At 45.3% G+C, this 17,114-nt stretch overlaps 4 protein-coding genes across 4 annotated transcripts; 2 read left to right on the forward strand and 2 right to left on the reverse strand.

The window, feature by feature from the left end:
• Positions 1–1,623: 1,623 nt before the first annotated feature.
• BOLA1 (bolA family member 1) lies at positions 1,624–2,791 on the reverse strand. The gene is made up of 2 exons (XM_036098391.2): positions 2,695–2,791; positions 1,624–2,359 (listed from the first exon to the last, which is right to left on the reverse strand). The coding sequence occupies exon 2, from the start codon at positions 2,354–2,356 to the stop codon at positions 1,943–1,945; it is 414 nt and encodes a 137-aa protein (XP_035954284.1). The 5' UTR covers positions 2,357–2,359; positions 2,695–2,791; the 3' UTR covers positions 1,624–1,942.
• A 10,465-nt stretch (positions 2,792–13,256) lies between these two features.
• On the forward strand, positions 13,257–13,809 carry H2AC21 (H2A clustered histone 21). The gene has a single exon (XM_036098395.2). The coding sequence runs from the start codon at positions 13,279–13,281 to the stop codon at positions 13,669–13,671; it is 393 nt and encodes a 130-aa protein (XP_035954288.1). The 5' UTR covers positions 13,257–13,278; the 3' UTR covers positions 13,672–13,809.
• Positions 13,783–14,253, reverse strand: H2AC20 (H2A clustered histone 20). The gene has a single exon (XM_036098393.2). The coding sequence runs from the start codon at positions 14,216–14,218 to the stop codon at positions 13,829–13,831; it is 390 nt and encodes a 129-aa protein (XP_035954286.1). The 5' UTR covers positions 14,219–14,253; the 3' UTR covers positions 13,783–13,828.
• Positions 14,254–14,500: 247 nt separating this feature from the next.
• Positions 14,501–16,778, forward strand: H2BC21 (H2B clustered histone 21). The gene has a single exon (XM_036098399.2). The coding sequence runs from the start codon at positions 14,545–14,547 to the stop codon at positions 14,923–14,925; it is 381 nt and encodes a 126-aa protein (XP_035954292.1). The 5' UTR covers positions 14,501–14,544; the 3' UTR covers positions 14,926–16,778.
• The last annotated feature ends 336 nt before the right edge of the window (positions 16,779–17,114 follow it).

Here is a 17,114-nt window from a genome sequence, read left to right on the forward strand (position 1 = left end):
ATACAACGGAATGCTATTCAGCTTTTAGAAAATAAGGAAATTATGCAGTATGTGATGACATGGGTGAACCATGAGGACATTAAGTCAAATAAGCCAGTTACTGAAACACAAAGACCAAATGATCCCATTAGTTATCTAAAATAGTCAAATTCATAGAATCAAAGAGTAGAATAATGGTTGCCAGGGGTAGGGGAGAGAAGGAAATGGGGAGTTACTAATCAAAGGGATAAAGTTTCAGTTAAGCAAGATGAATAAGCCCTAGAGATGTGTATGACCCTGTATCTTTAGTCAATGATGCATTGTACCCTTAAAAATTTAAGAGAGTAGACCTCAGGTTAAGTGTTACTACCACAATAAAACAGAACTTAAAAAATAAAATTTAAGGCCCGCCTGGGTGGCTCAGTCAGTTAAGTGCCTTTGGCTCAGGTCATGATCTCGGGGTCCTGAGATTGAGCCCCCATGCTGCCAGGCTCCTGGCTCAGCAGTGTCGCTTGTCCCTCTCCCTCTGTCCCCTTCCCACTTGAGAGCATGCACGCTCTCTCTCAAATAAATAAAATTTTCAACAAACAAAAACTCGGGAGTGTTTCTTGAGAATAGAGCCAGCTTTCCTCCAAATCCTCTCGTGTGTCTTTTAAAGATATGGATTCCAGATTTCATTCTTGTGGAATCAGAATTTTTCTTTGGAAGAGGGGGCACCCAGAATCCACATTTGAAATAAGCTCCCATGGGAATTCTTATCTGTGAGGAAATCTGGAAACCGCTGCCTGGGGATTACCTGGGACTCCCCCTCATTCACATTTCTGTTCTAATCAAGCCATTTTCTGACTTTTCATGGTAGCTCTCAAAACTCCTTCCTTTTCATTCCTACAGCTGGCCTTGAAGTCAGGGTCCCACCTTCCCTCTTGATCTCTGTGCCTCCAATCTCCTATGTCAACTCACTAACACATCACTGCCAGATCACTCTGCCCCCAAATGCTCTTAGGTATGCCCTTCCTCAAAACTCAGGGACTTCCTACTGTCCAACCAGATGTAGTCTAAACTGTAGCTCAAAATGATCAAGATATATGTTCATCTATTTCTTTAGTATCTAGAGTCTATTGCCACATTAAGGTCATCAACGTTGTGTATCTAGACATCACTGGAGCTCCCTTCAGAAATAGGACTTTAGAAGGCTCGTAAGAAAATGGGCTATATAAAGTTTTCTCCTTCTTCTATACTCATTTTCCATGTTACCATCTTTTCACTGCCTTACTGTGTTTTGGTTTCTATTTGTTTTGTTAAGGATTTTTCCGAGAAACAAAGGCAAATCCTTTTGGAAATGGACAGGCTAATAGAAAGCCAAATATTCCCCCAGTATGAAATCCAAATGTATTTGTAACTCCTGTCTTGTCCAGTCAGTCATTGTCTAGTCCAGCTTCTATGCCTTTGCTGAGCTCTTCCCCCTACCGGTAACATCTTTCCTCTCCTTTCTGGTTTAAGTCTTGCTTTCCTGTCAAGATCCAATTAGGTCACTACCCCCAGTGAAGCCCCTCATGACTACCCTAGGCTACAGGTATCTTTCTTCTCCCAAGAACATCTGTAGCACTGATTCAACAGGCCATTAATAACACAAAGCAGTGTATCTCCTATGATAATTTATCTTTTAATGTACAGGATTATTTCCAACTCATCAGGTCTGGTGGTTCCTTAGTCACAATTTAACACGAAATGCCTGGGCAGCTTTTCCTAAATAGTAAAGGGCAAGGGCAGTGGTGAGTGATTCTACTCTTTCCTCGGGTAAGCTTGGATCTGAAATGAGTTGCCATCTCCAGAGAATATGTATGTGCTGGCTGAATGGGACCCAAGGGTCCTTATCCCTTACAAATACCAGACCGTATTGAAGGGAGGAAAGCCCGTAGTTTATTCCAAACCATTAGAATCCTGGTCTTCCCTCTCTTGGGGCTCAGGGGGTTCCCCGAGTTTTCTTGCTCCCACCCAGGCAAGGGGGGCTCATGTCCAGTTGAGGGTTTTCCTTCCACTGGGCGGGGGTCCGTGCCTGTATGGCCAGTGCGTGGACCGGCCCAGCCAGCTCCTCAGACAGGGCAGCGTGGACCAGCCGGTGCCGTTGTAAGGGGCTCAGTCCCTCAAAGCGAGAGCTCACCACCGCCACGCGGAAATGCGTCTCGCTGCCCGGTGGGACTGCATGGCCGCCGCTCTCGTTGCGCAGCTCCAGCACCTCGGGGTTGAGTGCCTGCTCCAACTTCGTGCGAATGGCTGCCTCGACGGGACCGATGGTCCCCAATCCCGCGCTGCTCCGGGACAGACACACGCGACCGGCCATGGAGAACAGGCGCCCGACCAGCTGCCCACTCAGCATCGGCTACCGCAGAGACAAGGCCCGAGCAGTGAGGGTCAGGGCCTCCCACCCGGTGAGCGCCCCGTCTCACCAGCCGCCCAGCCCCAGCCGCCCACATCCACACTCCGCTCCTGCAGGCCGCCCGCCTCGACTCCAGACACCAACCCTCTCCTCTGCGTGACGTGGGGGAATTTGGCCTCCAGCCGAGGGCAGCGGAGGGCCGACGAGGGACTGGAAAGGGCCCGCGAGAGGCACATTTAGCAGGGAGTGGGCCGGAGGTTGCAAAGGCAGGGTATGTACAACCCCGGGTTTGTGGTTGAGCCAGTGTCCCCTTTAATCCCAGGCTGGGCCCTTTCTACCTTCCGCTCAGCCTTGGCTACCGCAGCTGGGGCTCACGGACCCGACTCCTGAAGGTCTCGGACAAACGCGCTCGTCGCGTCCTGAGGCACGCTGGGAAATGGAGTCCTGGCTACGCGATGGAAGAATGCGCAGGCGCCACGTGATGCCCCGAGGACTCACGGGAACTGTAGTCTTTTTTTTTTGGCGACTGGTGCTTTTAGGTCATGAAGCAGAGAGATGCAAAAAATCCAGGAATTCCCGCTCAATTGGGACTGCTGTTATTTGATACATTTTATTGTCATCTAGCTGAACTCCTTTATTTTACATACAAGAAAATGGAAGCTCATTCCATTTACTGCACACATAATTACTGTGCGCAGACCAGTCCTGGAGACTGGGAAATAAAGCAGGCCCGGTCCTCGAGAAGTTTGCAGAACACTGAAGATGAACAAGTAAGCAGGCAATTACAATACCGTGTGCTAAGTGCGATGATGGGACGGAGAACAGGATGCCAAGGAGTCATGTCACCCAGACCTGGGGGCGCAGAGAAACTTCGGAGAGGAGATTTTAGGGGAATGGTTTCGAAGAGACAGCTCGAAAGCCCCTGGCTCAGTCCCTCATAGTCAGGCTGTGGTAGTTGCACACGCAAAGGCCAGGAGAGGGAACTTAGGAGGAGTGGGTTACTTGGGGTGTAGTTGGAGCCGCGGCGGGAGAGAGGATGGTGACCGGGAGTGAGTGAGTAGGCAAGCCTGCTTGGGAGGAGGCAAGGGCCAGACCATACTGGGCCTTGTAGGCCTTGTTAGGTGGCTTTGTCTTTATCCTGGTAGCAGTGGGAAGCTAGTGACGGTTTTAAGCAGGGTTGTAACAGGATGAGCTCTTTTCTAAGATGATATGTAAGTTTTCAATTTGTATTTTATTTTGTATCTTTAATATTTTATCGATTATTTCTCCATATATTCCCCAGTATTTTCCTCAACTTCTAATTTTGAAAAATGTGAAACCTGCAGAAAAACTGAATCCAAAGCAACATCTACCTTTCACTATTTTTACATTTATGTATATTACATACTTACACATATATATTCAAGTACTTTGTATATACCTATATACTTTAAAAATATACTTATATACTTTTTTTTGGTCAAAGCATTTGAAAATAAGTTGCAGATAGCAGAGACATTCCACCATCAAGTACTCCAACATGTATCTCCTAAGAGCAAGGATATTCTCTTATATAACCACAATATCCTTATCTCACTCAAGAAATTGAACATAATGACATATTTTTCCCTAGCCTTTAAAAAATTTTTAAAATTGGGTGCCTGGGTGGCTCAGATGGTTAAGCATCTGCCTTCAGCTCAGGTCATGATCCCAGAGTGCTGGGATCGAGTCCCGCATCGGGCTCCTTGCTCAGCGGGGAGCCTGCCTCTCCCTCTGCCTCTCTCTCTCTGTCTCTTACAAATAAATAAATAAAATCTTAAAAAAAAAAAAAAAGAAAACACTTAAAAAAAATTTTTTTTAAACTTTCAGAAAAGTTGCAAGATTAGTAAACTGACCACCCTATTTACCCTTCATCTAGATTCACTGACAACATTTTACCAGACTGGCTTTGTCTCTCTTTGACATTTTATGTATATAATAACAATAATAAAATAATTGTTATTTTTGCTGAATCATTTGGGAGTTAGTTGCAAAAATCTTTACATTGTACCGCTATTGACTTCAACATATATCTTCTGAAAACAAGGACATTTTCTTACATAACCACAATAACCATTACCACACCCAAGACATTAAACATTCATATAATATTATTATCTCATATACAGTTGATATTCAAATTTCCCCAGTTGTCTCATTAGTGTCCTTTATAGCTTTTTATTTTTGGAAAGCCAGTCAAGGACCATGCATTGCATTAAGCTGTCTTTAAATTTGTATTTTGCAAAGATGGCTGGCTGCAGTGTGAATTGTCGGAGAGGTATGAGTGAAAGCAGGGAGGCCAGATGGGAGGTTACTTGTAGCAGGCTCCGTGAGAGATGATGATGACTTGGACCCAGGTGGTGGCAGTGGAGGTGAAGGTGGAGAGAAATGGTGGCTACAAGATACGTATTAGGAGGGTAAAATCCACAGGATGTGGTGATAGGTTAGTTATGGGTGGGGAAGTGTCAAGGATGACTATCAGGTTTGTACATCTGGATGGATGGCATTTGTTCTGTAAGATATGGAATACTGGAAGAAGACCCAGTTTGAAGGGTGGTGAAGGGGAAGATTAGGTGCCCAATTCAGTTTGGGCCTTGAGTCTGAAGTGTCTTTATGGTATCTTAGCAGAGATATCGTGTTGGATATATGGTTCTATGTGCGTATTTTATTACTAACTTTTTCTTCTGAAATACTTTCAGAGTTATAGAAATCCTAAAAATGGTACAAAGAATTCCTATATATCCCTGTAAGATAATAGAAATATATATTGGTCTCTGGCCCAGGTTCCTGGCATAGAACTCCTAAAAACCTTGTAAGATCCTAAGTTATAAGAACACTGGAAGCATCTCTTGTTCTAATATCGGTCTTTGACCCCAGTTGCTGACACAGTGCTCCTGCAACCCTTGCAATTTCATGGGTGATAGGAGTGTCTTTTGTTCTAATAAGGCAAGTCTGGGCGGGGGGGCTCCTGCATGAGGGCTGGTCACCAGAAAGACCAAGCCATGATTAGAAGCTTGGAATTTCCAGTCCTGCCCCCATTCTCTTGAGAAGGGTGAGGGGCTGAAAATGAAGTTAACGATCCATCATGCCTATGTGATGAAGTTTCCGTAAGATCCCAAGTATGGAGTTTGGGGAGCTTCTGGGTTGGCAAGCATGTGGAGGTACTGGGAGAGTGGCGTGCTGGAGAGCCCCCTCCCACATACCTCGCCCTTGCTCTTCCATCTGGGTGTTCATCTGTATCCTTTGTCATATCCTTTTGTAATAAACTGGTAAATGTTTAAGTAAAATGTTTCCTTGAGGTCTGTGAGCTGCTCTAGCAAATTAATAGAACCCAAAGGAGGGGGTCATTGGAACCCTAATTTATAGTCAGTTGGTCAGGAGCACTGGTGACAGACTACCTGGGCTCACAGCTGGTGTCTGAAGTATATGTGGGGGGGGGGCGGGGGGGGGCAGTGCTGTGGGACTGAGCCCTGTGACCTGTGGGATGTGATGCTATCTCTGGGTAGATGGTGTCAGAACTGAATTAAATTGTAGGCCACCCAGCTGGTGTTGCAGTAAATTGTTTGGTGTGGGGAAAAACCACACATTTGGAAGTGAAGTGTTTTATGTGACTAGTAAAGGAGACTCACAGGGAAGAAACCCACAGGAGACAGACTGAACTGAGGTATTCCCTGACACAGGTGAAAAATTGAGTTTTTCCAATATGTAAGCCCTCATCCTGATCCGCAGATTATCCAAATGTTAACATTTCATCATGTTTGCTTTATTTCTATGTATCTATCTACACATAATTTTTTTCTGACCCCTCTGAGAATAAGTTTCAGAGGTAAAGCCCCATTTACCTCTAAGCAGCTGCAGTGGTTAATTTGATTGGGCTATTGGGTGCCCAGATATTTGGTCAAACATTATTCTGGGTTTTTTTTGTAAGAGTGTTTTGGGATGAGATTAACATTTAAATCGGCAAAGTAGATTGCCCTTCTTGATGTGGGTGGGCCTCATCAGTCAGTCAAAGGCCTGAATAGAACAAAAAGGCTGGTCCTCCTTGAAAAAGAGAGTTCTTTCCTGCCTGGGTGCCTTTGACCTGGGACATTGGCTTTTTTCCTGCCTTTGGACTCAAACTGAAACACCCACTCTTCCTGGGTCCCCACCCGCTGGCCCTCAGACTGGAACAGTAGCATTGGTTCTCTTTGTTTGCAGGTCTTCATCAGCTTTCCGGGGTTTCCAGCTTGCTGACTCACCTGGCAGATCTTGGGACTTGTCAGCCTCGACAATCATGTGAGCCAATTCCTTATAATAGATCCTTCTCTCTCTCTCCATATATATCCTATGGGTCTTTCTCTGGAGAACTCCTTTTTTTTTAAGTCGGGGAGAGAGGGAGAGAGAGTCTTAAGCAGGCTCCATGCCCAGTGCAGAGCCTGTTGAGGGGCTCAATCTCACAACCCTGAGATCATGACCTGAGCTGAAATCAAGAGTCAGACACTTAACCAACTGAGCCACCCAGGCAACCGACCCTCTCTGAAGAACTCTTATATTTACTAACGTGTATTTCGTTTCAAAAAAAAAAAAAAAGACATTTCTCACATAACCACAATTGTCAAACTCTGGAAATTGACACTGATACAGTACTATTATCTAATGTACAGTTCTTACTCAAAATTTGTTAATTTCCCCACTAGCATCTCTTTTGTATAAAATGAAAAAAAATTTTTCTGGTTCAGGATCCAATCCAGGATCACATGTGGTATTCAGTTGTTATGTCTCTTTGGTCTCTTTTTCTTTTTTTTAAGATTTTAGTTATTTATCTGAGAGAGAGAAAGAGAGAATGAAAGAGAATGGGAGGGGGGAGCGATAGAAGGAGAAGCAGACTCCCCACTGAGCAGTGAGCCCAATGTGGGACTCGATCCCAGGATCCTGAGATCATGACCTGAGCCAAAGGCAGGTGCTTAACAACTGAGCCACCCAGGTGCCTTCTTTGGTCTCTGTTAATCAGAAATAGTTCCTTAGTCTTTGTCTCTTATGACTCTGACATTATTGGAGAGTACAGACCATTTATTTTGTGATGTCCCTCAATTTGGGTTTTTCTAGTATTTTTCTATGATTCAGACTTAGGATACGCATTTTTGGCAGGAATACTGCAGAAGTGATATTGAGTCCTTTTCAGCGAACCATACTAGTGGGCATATAACTTGATATATCTCATTGCTGGTGATAATTCTGATCATTTAGTAAAGTGCTATCTTTCAGGTTTCACCATTGTAAAATTATTCTTTTTCCATTTGTAATTGTGGGTGATACTTTGAAACTATGTATTATCCTGTTTCTCATTAAGTTTTTGTCTATTAATTTTAGCATCTGAGAAGTGTATTTGAAGCAGCGGTTATTGAAGATGGAATGAGATTATCTTGGATAGGTGGGTGGGAAAGTGGGTAAGGGTGGTGGAATCACATCCGGAGAGGGTGTATGATGAGAAAGAATCCAATTTTCCAGAAGAATGTAGAAGAATGTATTAGAGGAACAGGAAGAGTAGAAAAGCCGTTGGCAGTAATCTTGTAAAAGATAATCTGAGTGAAGGCAGGAGATGGGCTAGAGAGCAGTCAATTGATCAGAATGCTGCTAAAGAGATGGAATCTATAGGACTTGTTTTTGGTCAGGGCTTTACAGCTTGCTAATCCAGTGACTGATGGGGAATGATGAGAGGCTATGGTTGAAGAAGGCCTTGCTAGGGAGGTGGTTTAAACAGAGATTTGAATGACTAGGGAGAACTAACCATGTGGAGAGATCTGGGCAGAGGGAATATATTCATTATGTTCTTTTTAAAAATTATTTTATTATTATTTTTTTTCTTAGAGCACGAGAGTGGGGCGGAGGGGCACAAGGAGAGAATCTTAAGCAGGCTCCACACCTAGCATGAGCCTGACTTGGGGCTCGATCTCAGAACCCTGAGATTATGACCTGAGCAGAAATCAAGAGTCGGACGCTTAACCGACTGAGCCACCTCTGCCCCTATATTCATGATGTTCTAAATGTGTTATGTCCAGGTCAGTGTTGACATACCTGGATGTTCAATTAAATGTATTGGATAGATATGTGAACTAATGTATGAAGAGAGGGCTGATGACATTATTATTTCTGTTGCAAAAACGAACAAAATCTTTGTAAATTGCAAACTCCATAAGGCAAGCTTAATGTCTTTGTTTCTAATATAAACATAGTCATAAAGATACCTACTATGTAGTGAAGGTTTGTCATGGCCAGATTGAGGCTTTTAGAGGCTTTAAACACCAAGAGATTATGGTGGCCACCTCATGTGTAATTAAAATAAAACAAAAAACAAACACTAATCTGTGACATGAGGATTGGGATGTCCAACAAAATACTCATTTTCCCTACATGATGATTACTTCAATATTTGTTCTTGGAAAACTTAATTTGTGCTTATTGATGTATAATTTACACATAAGGAATTTATAAATCTTAAGTGTACAGTTTAATTCTACATATGAATACATCCACATCAAGATACAGAAAATTTCCAGCACCTTGAAGGCTCCAGGGAGGTCAACACCACCCTGCCCCAGGTAACAATTATTCTAACTTCTATCACCATAGATTAGTTTTGCCCATTTTTAAACTTCATATAAAAAGAATCACGTGGCATGAATTCATTTGTGTTTGCATTCTTTCACTCAACATTGTCTGTGAGATTCATCCATGTGCGTGGCAGCAATTTGCTCATTTCATTGTGTGGTATGGCAGGATATGAATATACCACATTCTGGTACATGCTTTTTATTGCATGCAGACATTCACTTCTGTTTGCTGTATATCCAGGAGTGGAATTGCTAGGTCATCTGATAAACCTAATGTTTATTTTTGAAATGACAAATTGGTTCAAAGCGTTTTTGGAATGCCCCTATTATGTTGGTGCTAGGTACTATTCTAAATGTTTTACATTTATGAACTCTTTTAATTTTTACAACAACCCCATGAAGTAGCCACTGTTATAACTTTTGCTTTACCAGTGAGGAAGCAGAGACCTTTAGAGGTTAGGTAATTTGCCCATGGTCACAGATCTGGTAAACAATGCAGAGTCAGGCTGTGGAATTTGGGCTCTTAACCATTAAGCATTTCAGCCTCCTAATACAGCTTTGGGCCCTCTCAGGTTCCAGGCTCCATGCTAGGTTCTTTACGTTTATTCTCATTTATTCTAACAACTCTATTACGGTTGGCTATATTATTTTTGTTTAATTGACGAGCTTTTAGTATATCTTCTATCACTCTGGCTGTCGCCGTCTACTGTTTGTAGTCGGCATTTGGAGAGTGGTTGTTGAGTAAAGAGAAAGATTATTGAAAAGAAGACACTAATTCCCTAAGAGTGTTAATGCCATTTATTCAAGTCAAAAACATTTAATTACCCTATTAAGAGCCAGGTGGAAGGAATTAAGGACTCAGATTCAAAAAGACACGGTCTCTCCCTTGAGGTGGTCACAGAAAGGAAGTGAGAGCAAAGTGAAAGCGCAGTACAGAGTAAGTGCTACCAGCAGGATCTGAACAGAGAAGTGGGTACACTGGGGCTGTGTGTGTGTGAGAAGGGAAGACTTCATGAAGGAGCTGGTGATATCTGGGCTGAAACTGGAAGGATGAGGAGGATTCTGCCAGGTCAAGAGGAGGATGAAGCATTCTAGCCAAAGGCCACTGTATGTGCAATGGCAGGTAACTGTGGAAAGGCCTTGCTTGAATGGTATGCAGCAAGGGGTGGGGGGAAGAGAGAGGTGGGGGGGGAAGAGAGAGGACTATGGTTAGAATGGTGGAATGGGGCGAGAAGGCAAAATAATGTTTGGTTAACTAGATTGCCTGGGAAGGGACTCAGTTGCCTTGGTTTAAAAATCCCAGTTGCGGGGCGCCTGGGTGCCTTCAGCTCGGGTCATGATCTCAGGGTCCTGGGATCGAGCCCCACGTTGGGCTCCCAGCTCGCAGGGAACCTGCTTCTCCCTCTCCTGTTTGTGCTCTCTCTCACTATCTCTCAAATAAATAAATAAAATCTTTAAAAAAAAAGAAAATGTTAAAAAAAATTAAAAATCCCAGTTGCCTTTTTGTTAAAGGAAGTAAGACCCAGCCTGTTTGTGATGGTGTACTACTTTTACGGATGGCCTGCTCTATTTCATATTTTAATAGCTCTGGTAAGAACGCTGGGAAAAGAGCTCCAGGGAGCAATAGATAGTAATTGAACCTGGTATAATTTGTAGGATATTGGCCTATTCTAGACTTATCTAATAAGCTTTTACAACTGGATGGAATCTAAAACACTAAATCTAATTTTCTCTCATTCTCTTCCTCTCTTTAATAGAGGAAGAAAGGGAGGCTGTGTAAGTTAATAAAAATATGAAATAGAGCAGGCCATCCGTAAAAGTAGTACACCATCACAAACAGGCTGGGTCTTACTTCCTTTAACAAAAAGGCAACTGGGATTTTTTTTCACTCAACATCTAGTGAGTGAAGCAGGGTGAATGCAGTGATGAAGAGCACAATTTTTGAGTCAGGCAGACCTGAGTTCTAATCATGTCTTAGTAAATAGCTGTGTCACCTTCAGCAAGTGCTTTAGCTTCTCTGAGCCTCACTTTCCTTATCTGTGATACAAACAATCACATCTACATCATATAATGTCTTTGCCCTTCACCTTTCCTAATAGCACAGGGTCACTGTGATAGAAGTAAAAAAGAGATCAGAGGTCAAAGAGAGGGGGAGGTCAGCTGCCCCCTCAAGCAGGAACTCTCAAGGTGCCAGAGTTGTGGTGGGGTCCCCGATGTTTGGGTTCAGACCCTGTAGGTCTGAAAAGTTGACACTATCAGAACTTCCAGAGTGTACTGGCTTAATAGGGAGAGACTCACACTAACAAAACACACAAGAAACTTATGAATAGTCTAGAATGCAAGTTCATTACCCTCTAGTGATATATCTTCTCATAACTGGCTCATCCCTTCTCAGTCTCATATTTTTATCTTGAAGTAGAATAACTGGAAAGTGGTTGAGCCCAGAATCTGAGCTAAGAGAGTTAGACAGTCTTCAGAACTGTTTCACCCAGATTGTGAGAAAAGGCTGATGTTTTCACAACCAAGGACCCTTCTATAATAGCCCAAACCTTTGTGTCTAGCAGACATATAATATACATTCTTAGTGCTGGAGAAACAACACATTCCAACTGTAATTGCCCTGTTTAGGCTCTATGTGGACCACATCTTTCTATTAACACAGGCATCTTCTGCAGTGATATAGCTGATAGGGTTAGAATCACCTTCAGGTACAGTCTGCTATTGAAAAAACACTCCCATAGCCTTTGATTGAGCTTGGGTGTTTCACAAATCTATACCAGCATTCTTACCAGGGATAATGTCTACAGATAGCTGATTTTAACTTCCAGAGTTTAGATTTCCTCTATTTTCTAGTTTCAGCAACCTATATCCCCATTGCCTGGTAGGTAACAGGTACTTGATAAAGGTCAGTTCAATAAAGGTGAGGATGAAAGAGAGAACATCAGAAATGGGCTCAAGGAGTAGGATTTAAGTCTACTCTTTTCTCTATAGTATTCTACTTCCTGTCCTTATGGGATACTCAGGAGAGGGTGTAAATGGTGTGAGGGGTGTAGAACACTCCAGGTTGGGAAACTGAGGAGAAAGGAACAAAATTTTCAGGAAAGATTTCTCCAGAAGGCAATTGGAGGATGAAGGAAAACAAGTCCGCAGGGCTGTTGCTGAAGTCTAAGAGAGCGATGAGGAGGCAGACAGGAGCACGGAGAAAAGGCTGAAGAGACGTTAGGGAAGTGACCGGATATGCTGTTGAGATGCAGGTAAGTGTAGATTCCGGCTTAGGTTGTAATTGAGGGAAAGAGAGCAAACAGAGGCGACTGGAGGTCTTTTAGATAAGTTCGCGTTTGGATAGGTCGCATTGTTGGGATAAATGGGTTGAAGTACCCAGTAAGCAGTTTGGTGTCAGGGTCTGAGCTTCCGGAGCAAATCTGGATGTGTATAATTGAAAGCACGGAAGTGGGAAGACTCCTCGGGAAGAGTGAAGGATGGAGGGGGGTGTTGGGTAGGAGGCAGAGACCAGACAGACACGGGATCGCAGGGACGAGTAGAGGAAAAGGAGCGGGAGGAGGAAAGTCGGAGGACATTTTGAAAGCCAAGGGAGCAAGTTTCAAGGCGGTATCGGATGCCTCCTGGAGGTCGAGAGAAGGAAGACAAATCTAAACCGGTCCTTGGTTACAGTGGATTCCGAAGAGCGTAGGCGGCTGGGGGTGGGGCGAAGCCACACCGAAGGCCACGACTAAATTGCAGAGAAAGCGGGCGGCCTTAATAACATTCTTTTGGAAGTCTGGCTGTGAAGAGACCGAAAAGGCGGGACTTGGAGGGTAACTTAAGGCTCAAGGGGATAATCGGCTTCAGAATCCCTACCCTTGAGTGGGAGCAACTCTGCTTCTGCTGGAGGCCCTCTGCAGGCCTTTTGGGTCCTTCTTAGGATTTCCCTTCTAGCTGTGAACTGGAAAAGAAAAAGACACCCCCCCCCCCGCCCCGCCCTGCCCTTCTCTAAGCTGGAAACAAAATATGCCATTCAGTAAAAGGCGAAACAAAACAGCGTTTGGTCCGAAAGCCTTCTTTCTTTAAAAATCCTGGCATGCAAATAAGGGGCTTTAATGTGGCTCCCAGCGATTGGTAGGTACTTACGAAATCCGTCATTTCCTCGTAATGCAGGATGCAAACGAAGAAGCTGCTTTCTGCTTTCCTATTGGCTGTCTGATTGGGCTACTTCCCTTCACCCCTCCCGGGAGCTCTTATAAATTACACCAAATTGGTTATCCTTTCCACTTCCTTCTCCTTGAATAAGAAGCTGTAACTGCATTTTTGGCCGTAATGTCAGGACGCGGAAAGCAGGGAGGCAAGGCCCGCGCCAAGGCCAAGTCGCGCTCGTCCCGCGCCGGCCTGCAGTTCCCGGTGGGCCGAGTGCACCGCCTGCTGCGCAAGGGCAACTACGCCGAGCGGGTGGGGGCCGGCGCGCCGGTGTACATGGCGGCGGTGCTGGAGTACCTGACGGCGGAAATCCTGGAGCTGGCGGGGAACGCGGCCCGAGACAACAAGAAGACGCGCATCATCCCTCGCCATTTGCAGCTAGCCGTGAGAAATGACGAAGAGCTCAACAAGTTACTTGGGGGGGTCACCATTGCCCAGGGCGGCGTCTTGCCCAATATCCAGGCGGTCTTGTTGCCCAAGAAAACGGAGAGTCACAAGCCTGGCAAGAACAAGTAATTAGGAGGGTCGAGACCATCCCCACTAACCCCAAAGGCTCTTTTAAGAGCCACCAAAATGTCAATTGAGGGGCTGATAACGAAATAGCGCATTAGCTCTTTTTTTGAAAACTTGGGTGGCTCTAAAAAGAGCCTTTGGTCTTTGGCTTATCAGGGTTTTATTTACTTTTGGCTTTGTGGCTTTCAGTTTTCTTTGGTAAGAGAACGGCCTGGATGTTGGGCAGAACGCCGCCCTGGGCGATGGTGACTTTGCCCAACAGCTTGTTCAGCTCCTCGTCGTTGCGGATGGCCAGCTGGAGGTGGCGGGGGATGATGCGCGTCTTCTTGTTGTCTCGGGCCGCGTTCCCCGCCAGCTCCAGGATTTCCGCCGTCAGGTACTCCAGCACCGCCGCCATGTACACCGGCGCGCCGGCCCCCACCCGCTCGGCGTAGTTGCCCTTGCGCAGCAGGCGGTGCACTCGGCCCACCGGGAACTGCAGGCCGGCGCGGGACGAGCGCGACTTGGCCTTTGCGCGAGCCTTGCCTCCCTGCTTTCCGCGACCGGACATGATTGAAAGTGAGGCTAAAACACCTAAGCTCAAAACCTCCCAACAAAACAGGATTGAAAGATCAGCGATTGAAAAGCTTTTATAAGCTTTGCTAGGGGTGGGGTCAGGAACGAGTTTTTCATTGGTCCTAAATTGGCTCCAGAACTGGCCAATGAGGCCAAGAGTAGGTGTTGTTACGTAGTGATTACTGATAACGCAAGGTCCCTACAAGGCCCAATGGGAACGAAGGGCTTTTGGAGCCCTAATTTGCATACGGTGGTTATAAAAGGATCAGGCCCGCCCATTCTCGCACTTCTTTTCTTTGCTAACGAGTGAGGTGTTCTACAATGCCTGAACCGGCAAAGTCAGCTCCCGCGCCCAAGAAGGGCTCGAAAAAGGCTGTCACCAAAGCCCAGAAGAAGGACGGCAAGAAGCGTAAGCGCAGCCGCAAGGAGAGTTACTCCATCTACGTGTACAAGGTGCTCAAGCAGGTGCACCCCGACACCGGCATCTCGTCCAAGGCCATGGGCATCATGAACTCCTTCGTCAACGACATCTTCGAGCGCATCGCCGGCGAGGCTTCCCGCCTGGCGCATTACAACAAGCGCTCGACCATCACGTCCCGGGAGATCCAGACGGCCGTGCGCCTGCTGCTGCCCGGCGAGCTGGCCAAGCACGCCGTGTCCGAGGGCACCAAGGCGGTCACCAAGTACACCAGCTCCAAGTGAGTCCCTGCCGGGACACGGCGCTCGCATGAGTCGCCGGCCGCTTGACTCCAAAGGCTCTTTTCAGAGCCACCCACCTAATCACCAGAAAAGAGCTTTGTTCACTTATTTTCCCCTCACTTGATCTCACAAAGTAAGTAACTCTACTTGTGAAAGATCATCGAAGATGGCACGCATAGCTTTTTAAGCCTTTCCTACTTGAGATTCCTGGCGCGTGACTGGCTCTGCTTTTTAATCTAGGGCGCGTCTTAACTGTGCTGCTTAGTTTTCCTACAAGTCCTTTCCGAATTAGGATATTGAAAATCCGCTTTTCCCCTTCCGTCCCCAGACTATTGTGTCCTGGTGACTTTGTTGGGTGTATGTTTCATCGGTGTTCTAAAACGAAATGAGTGATTTCGGTCATCCTCACTTAAGAAAGGACCCCAGGACAACTAAACCCGGGTCCCGGGAACATTGCGTCAGAGCCCTGAAGAATTCTCCCGAGCGTTTGGCAGCTGCCGGGGTGCCCAGTCACCACTTCTGCCCTGCGGTGTGGCCTCCTGTGGATACCAGCGGTCTGGGCACTGAGGGCGGGGCCTGCGCTGCCGGGTCCTAGCCTTTCCCTGATTGGACGACATGAATATTCAAAATCACGCGCCCGCTCCGGAATTCGTAGGTTCTGGTTTCCGCTGCTCCCTTTGGGGCTTTCAAATCCCTATTATTTCTCGGTTTGTGGATCGTTTTTGCATTTAATTCTCTCTTCTTGGAACGCCCCGGCCTTGGGTCACTGCAAGGCGCTGGTCATTTAGGGCTGGGCTCAAAAGTCACCTCTCCGAGACCTTCCCAAGTCCCACTCAGGAATTTGCGTCTCTCGTTCCTGCCTATCACCTGGTCTCATTGTTTTCTCTTCCTCCTAGCAGCTGTCAGAAGTTGGTTCGTTTATTTTCGTATTTATGGTCTTTCTCCTCAAGCCCTTAACAGACTTTGCTGGTCTGATTTTCTGCTAAATACAGTCAGCGCCAGTCTGCCTGGCACATAATGGACACTTAAATACTTACTGAATTAAAATGGTCGAATTAATTTTCCCACGCTATCCCTTTCTTAATCGCTTCCTGGATGGATGCGTGCCATTCATTTCCATTAGATACGCGTGAAGACAGGAAAACGGAAATGTTTTTGGAGCTCTTTGGCCAAGTCAATCTGGGGTCACTTCAGGGCAATAGCTCTGAGGAGGCCCGGGTTAAGATTCTTTTTGTGCACCAAAAAGGAGGTGGTGGTCGTGGTTGGTTTTCCCTTTATGCTTCTTGTAGTGTAACCTCTTTTGGATTTTCTTTAAATTCAGAGCATTGGTCACTGGAAAGATCCTCTTCCCATCTCCTTTTCTGACACCCACCATCTCCATCCTGATCCTCTGTTCCCCATGGAGATGAGCTTTTAATTTACACTCACCTTCTCACTTATCAGGAGGCCTTGAAAAGATAGACCCTGTAAGACAGGCAAGGTTAAATAACCCCCTTTACAACCCAGAGGTTGAGAAAAGCAAAGGGATTGGTTCACTGGTCATGCAGCTCACATTGTCCACCTTTGTATCCTCAAATGCGCAGACAATTGCATTTTAGTTTTATTTTATGTAATTACAAAATGTTCACTCTTTCTGTCTAAGCCTTGATTTTGCTGATGAAGACACTGATGGGTCTGATCAGTTGTTCAATTCTGCTTTTGGCTAAGGGGTCCTGGAGTTGATCCTAAGGGTTTCATGAATCCAAATGGACTCCAGACATTATTATAAACTGAATTAATCTTATGTTTCCTACATGTGTGTTTTCAAATGTGTGTAGATGCTATTGTTATTAATAAAATTACCCGTTAATTTAAAAGGTTGGCTGGATTCTTTTTATCTGCCATGTATTTTCTCATTAAATGAAGTTAGATAAAACCACTGCTGGGTCTGTGGAAAAGCTGGTTGCCTCTGATTTGGAGAATGAATATTTATAAGCCATTGGCCAAACTTACTTCTACCCAAGAGGTGCACTGGGGCTGAAGTAGCTTGTTATGGGGACACTGTTAATCCCTAGTCACTTAAAAAGACATGACCATAAATAAGAAGCATTATCAACAAGATAGAAGAAATGAAGTCCTTAAAAAAGTTTAACACCTATAGACTTAGTATGGACCAGACAATGGTCTAGGCCCTTTACACATATTGACTCATT

This window comes from Halichoerus grypus, chromosome 5 (assembly GCF_964656455.1).
Source record: "Halichoerus grypus chromosome 5, mHalGry1.hap1.1, whole genome shotgun sequence".
NCBI classification, from domain to species: domain Eukaryota; kingdom Metazoa; phylum Chordata; class Mammalia; order Carnivora; family Phocidae; genus Halichoerus; species Halichoerus grypus.

Bases quoted from the DNA above. Each gene is read 5' to 3' on its own strand.
- H2BC21 (XM_036098399.2), top strand. From the start codon at position 14,545: ATGCCTGAACCGGCAAAGTCAGCTCCCGCGCCCAAGAAGGGCTCGAAA.
- H2AC21 (XM_036098395.2), top strand. From the start codon at position 13,279: ATGTCAGGACGCGGAAAGCAGGGAGGCAAGGCCCGCGCCAAGGCCAAG.
- BOLA1 (XM_036098391.2), bottom strand. From the start codon at position 2,356: ATGCTGAGTGGGCAGCTGGTCGGGCGCCTGTTCTCCATGGCCGGTCGC.
- H2AC20 (XM_036098393.2), bottom strand. From the start codon at position 14,218: ATGTCCGGTCGCGGAAAGCAGGGAGGCAAGGCTCGCGCAAAGGCCAAG.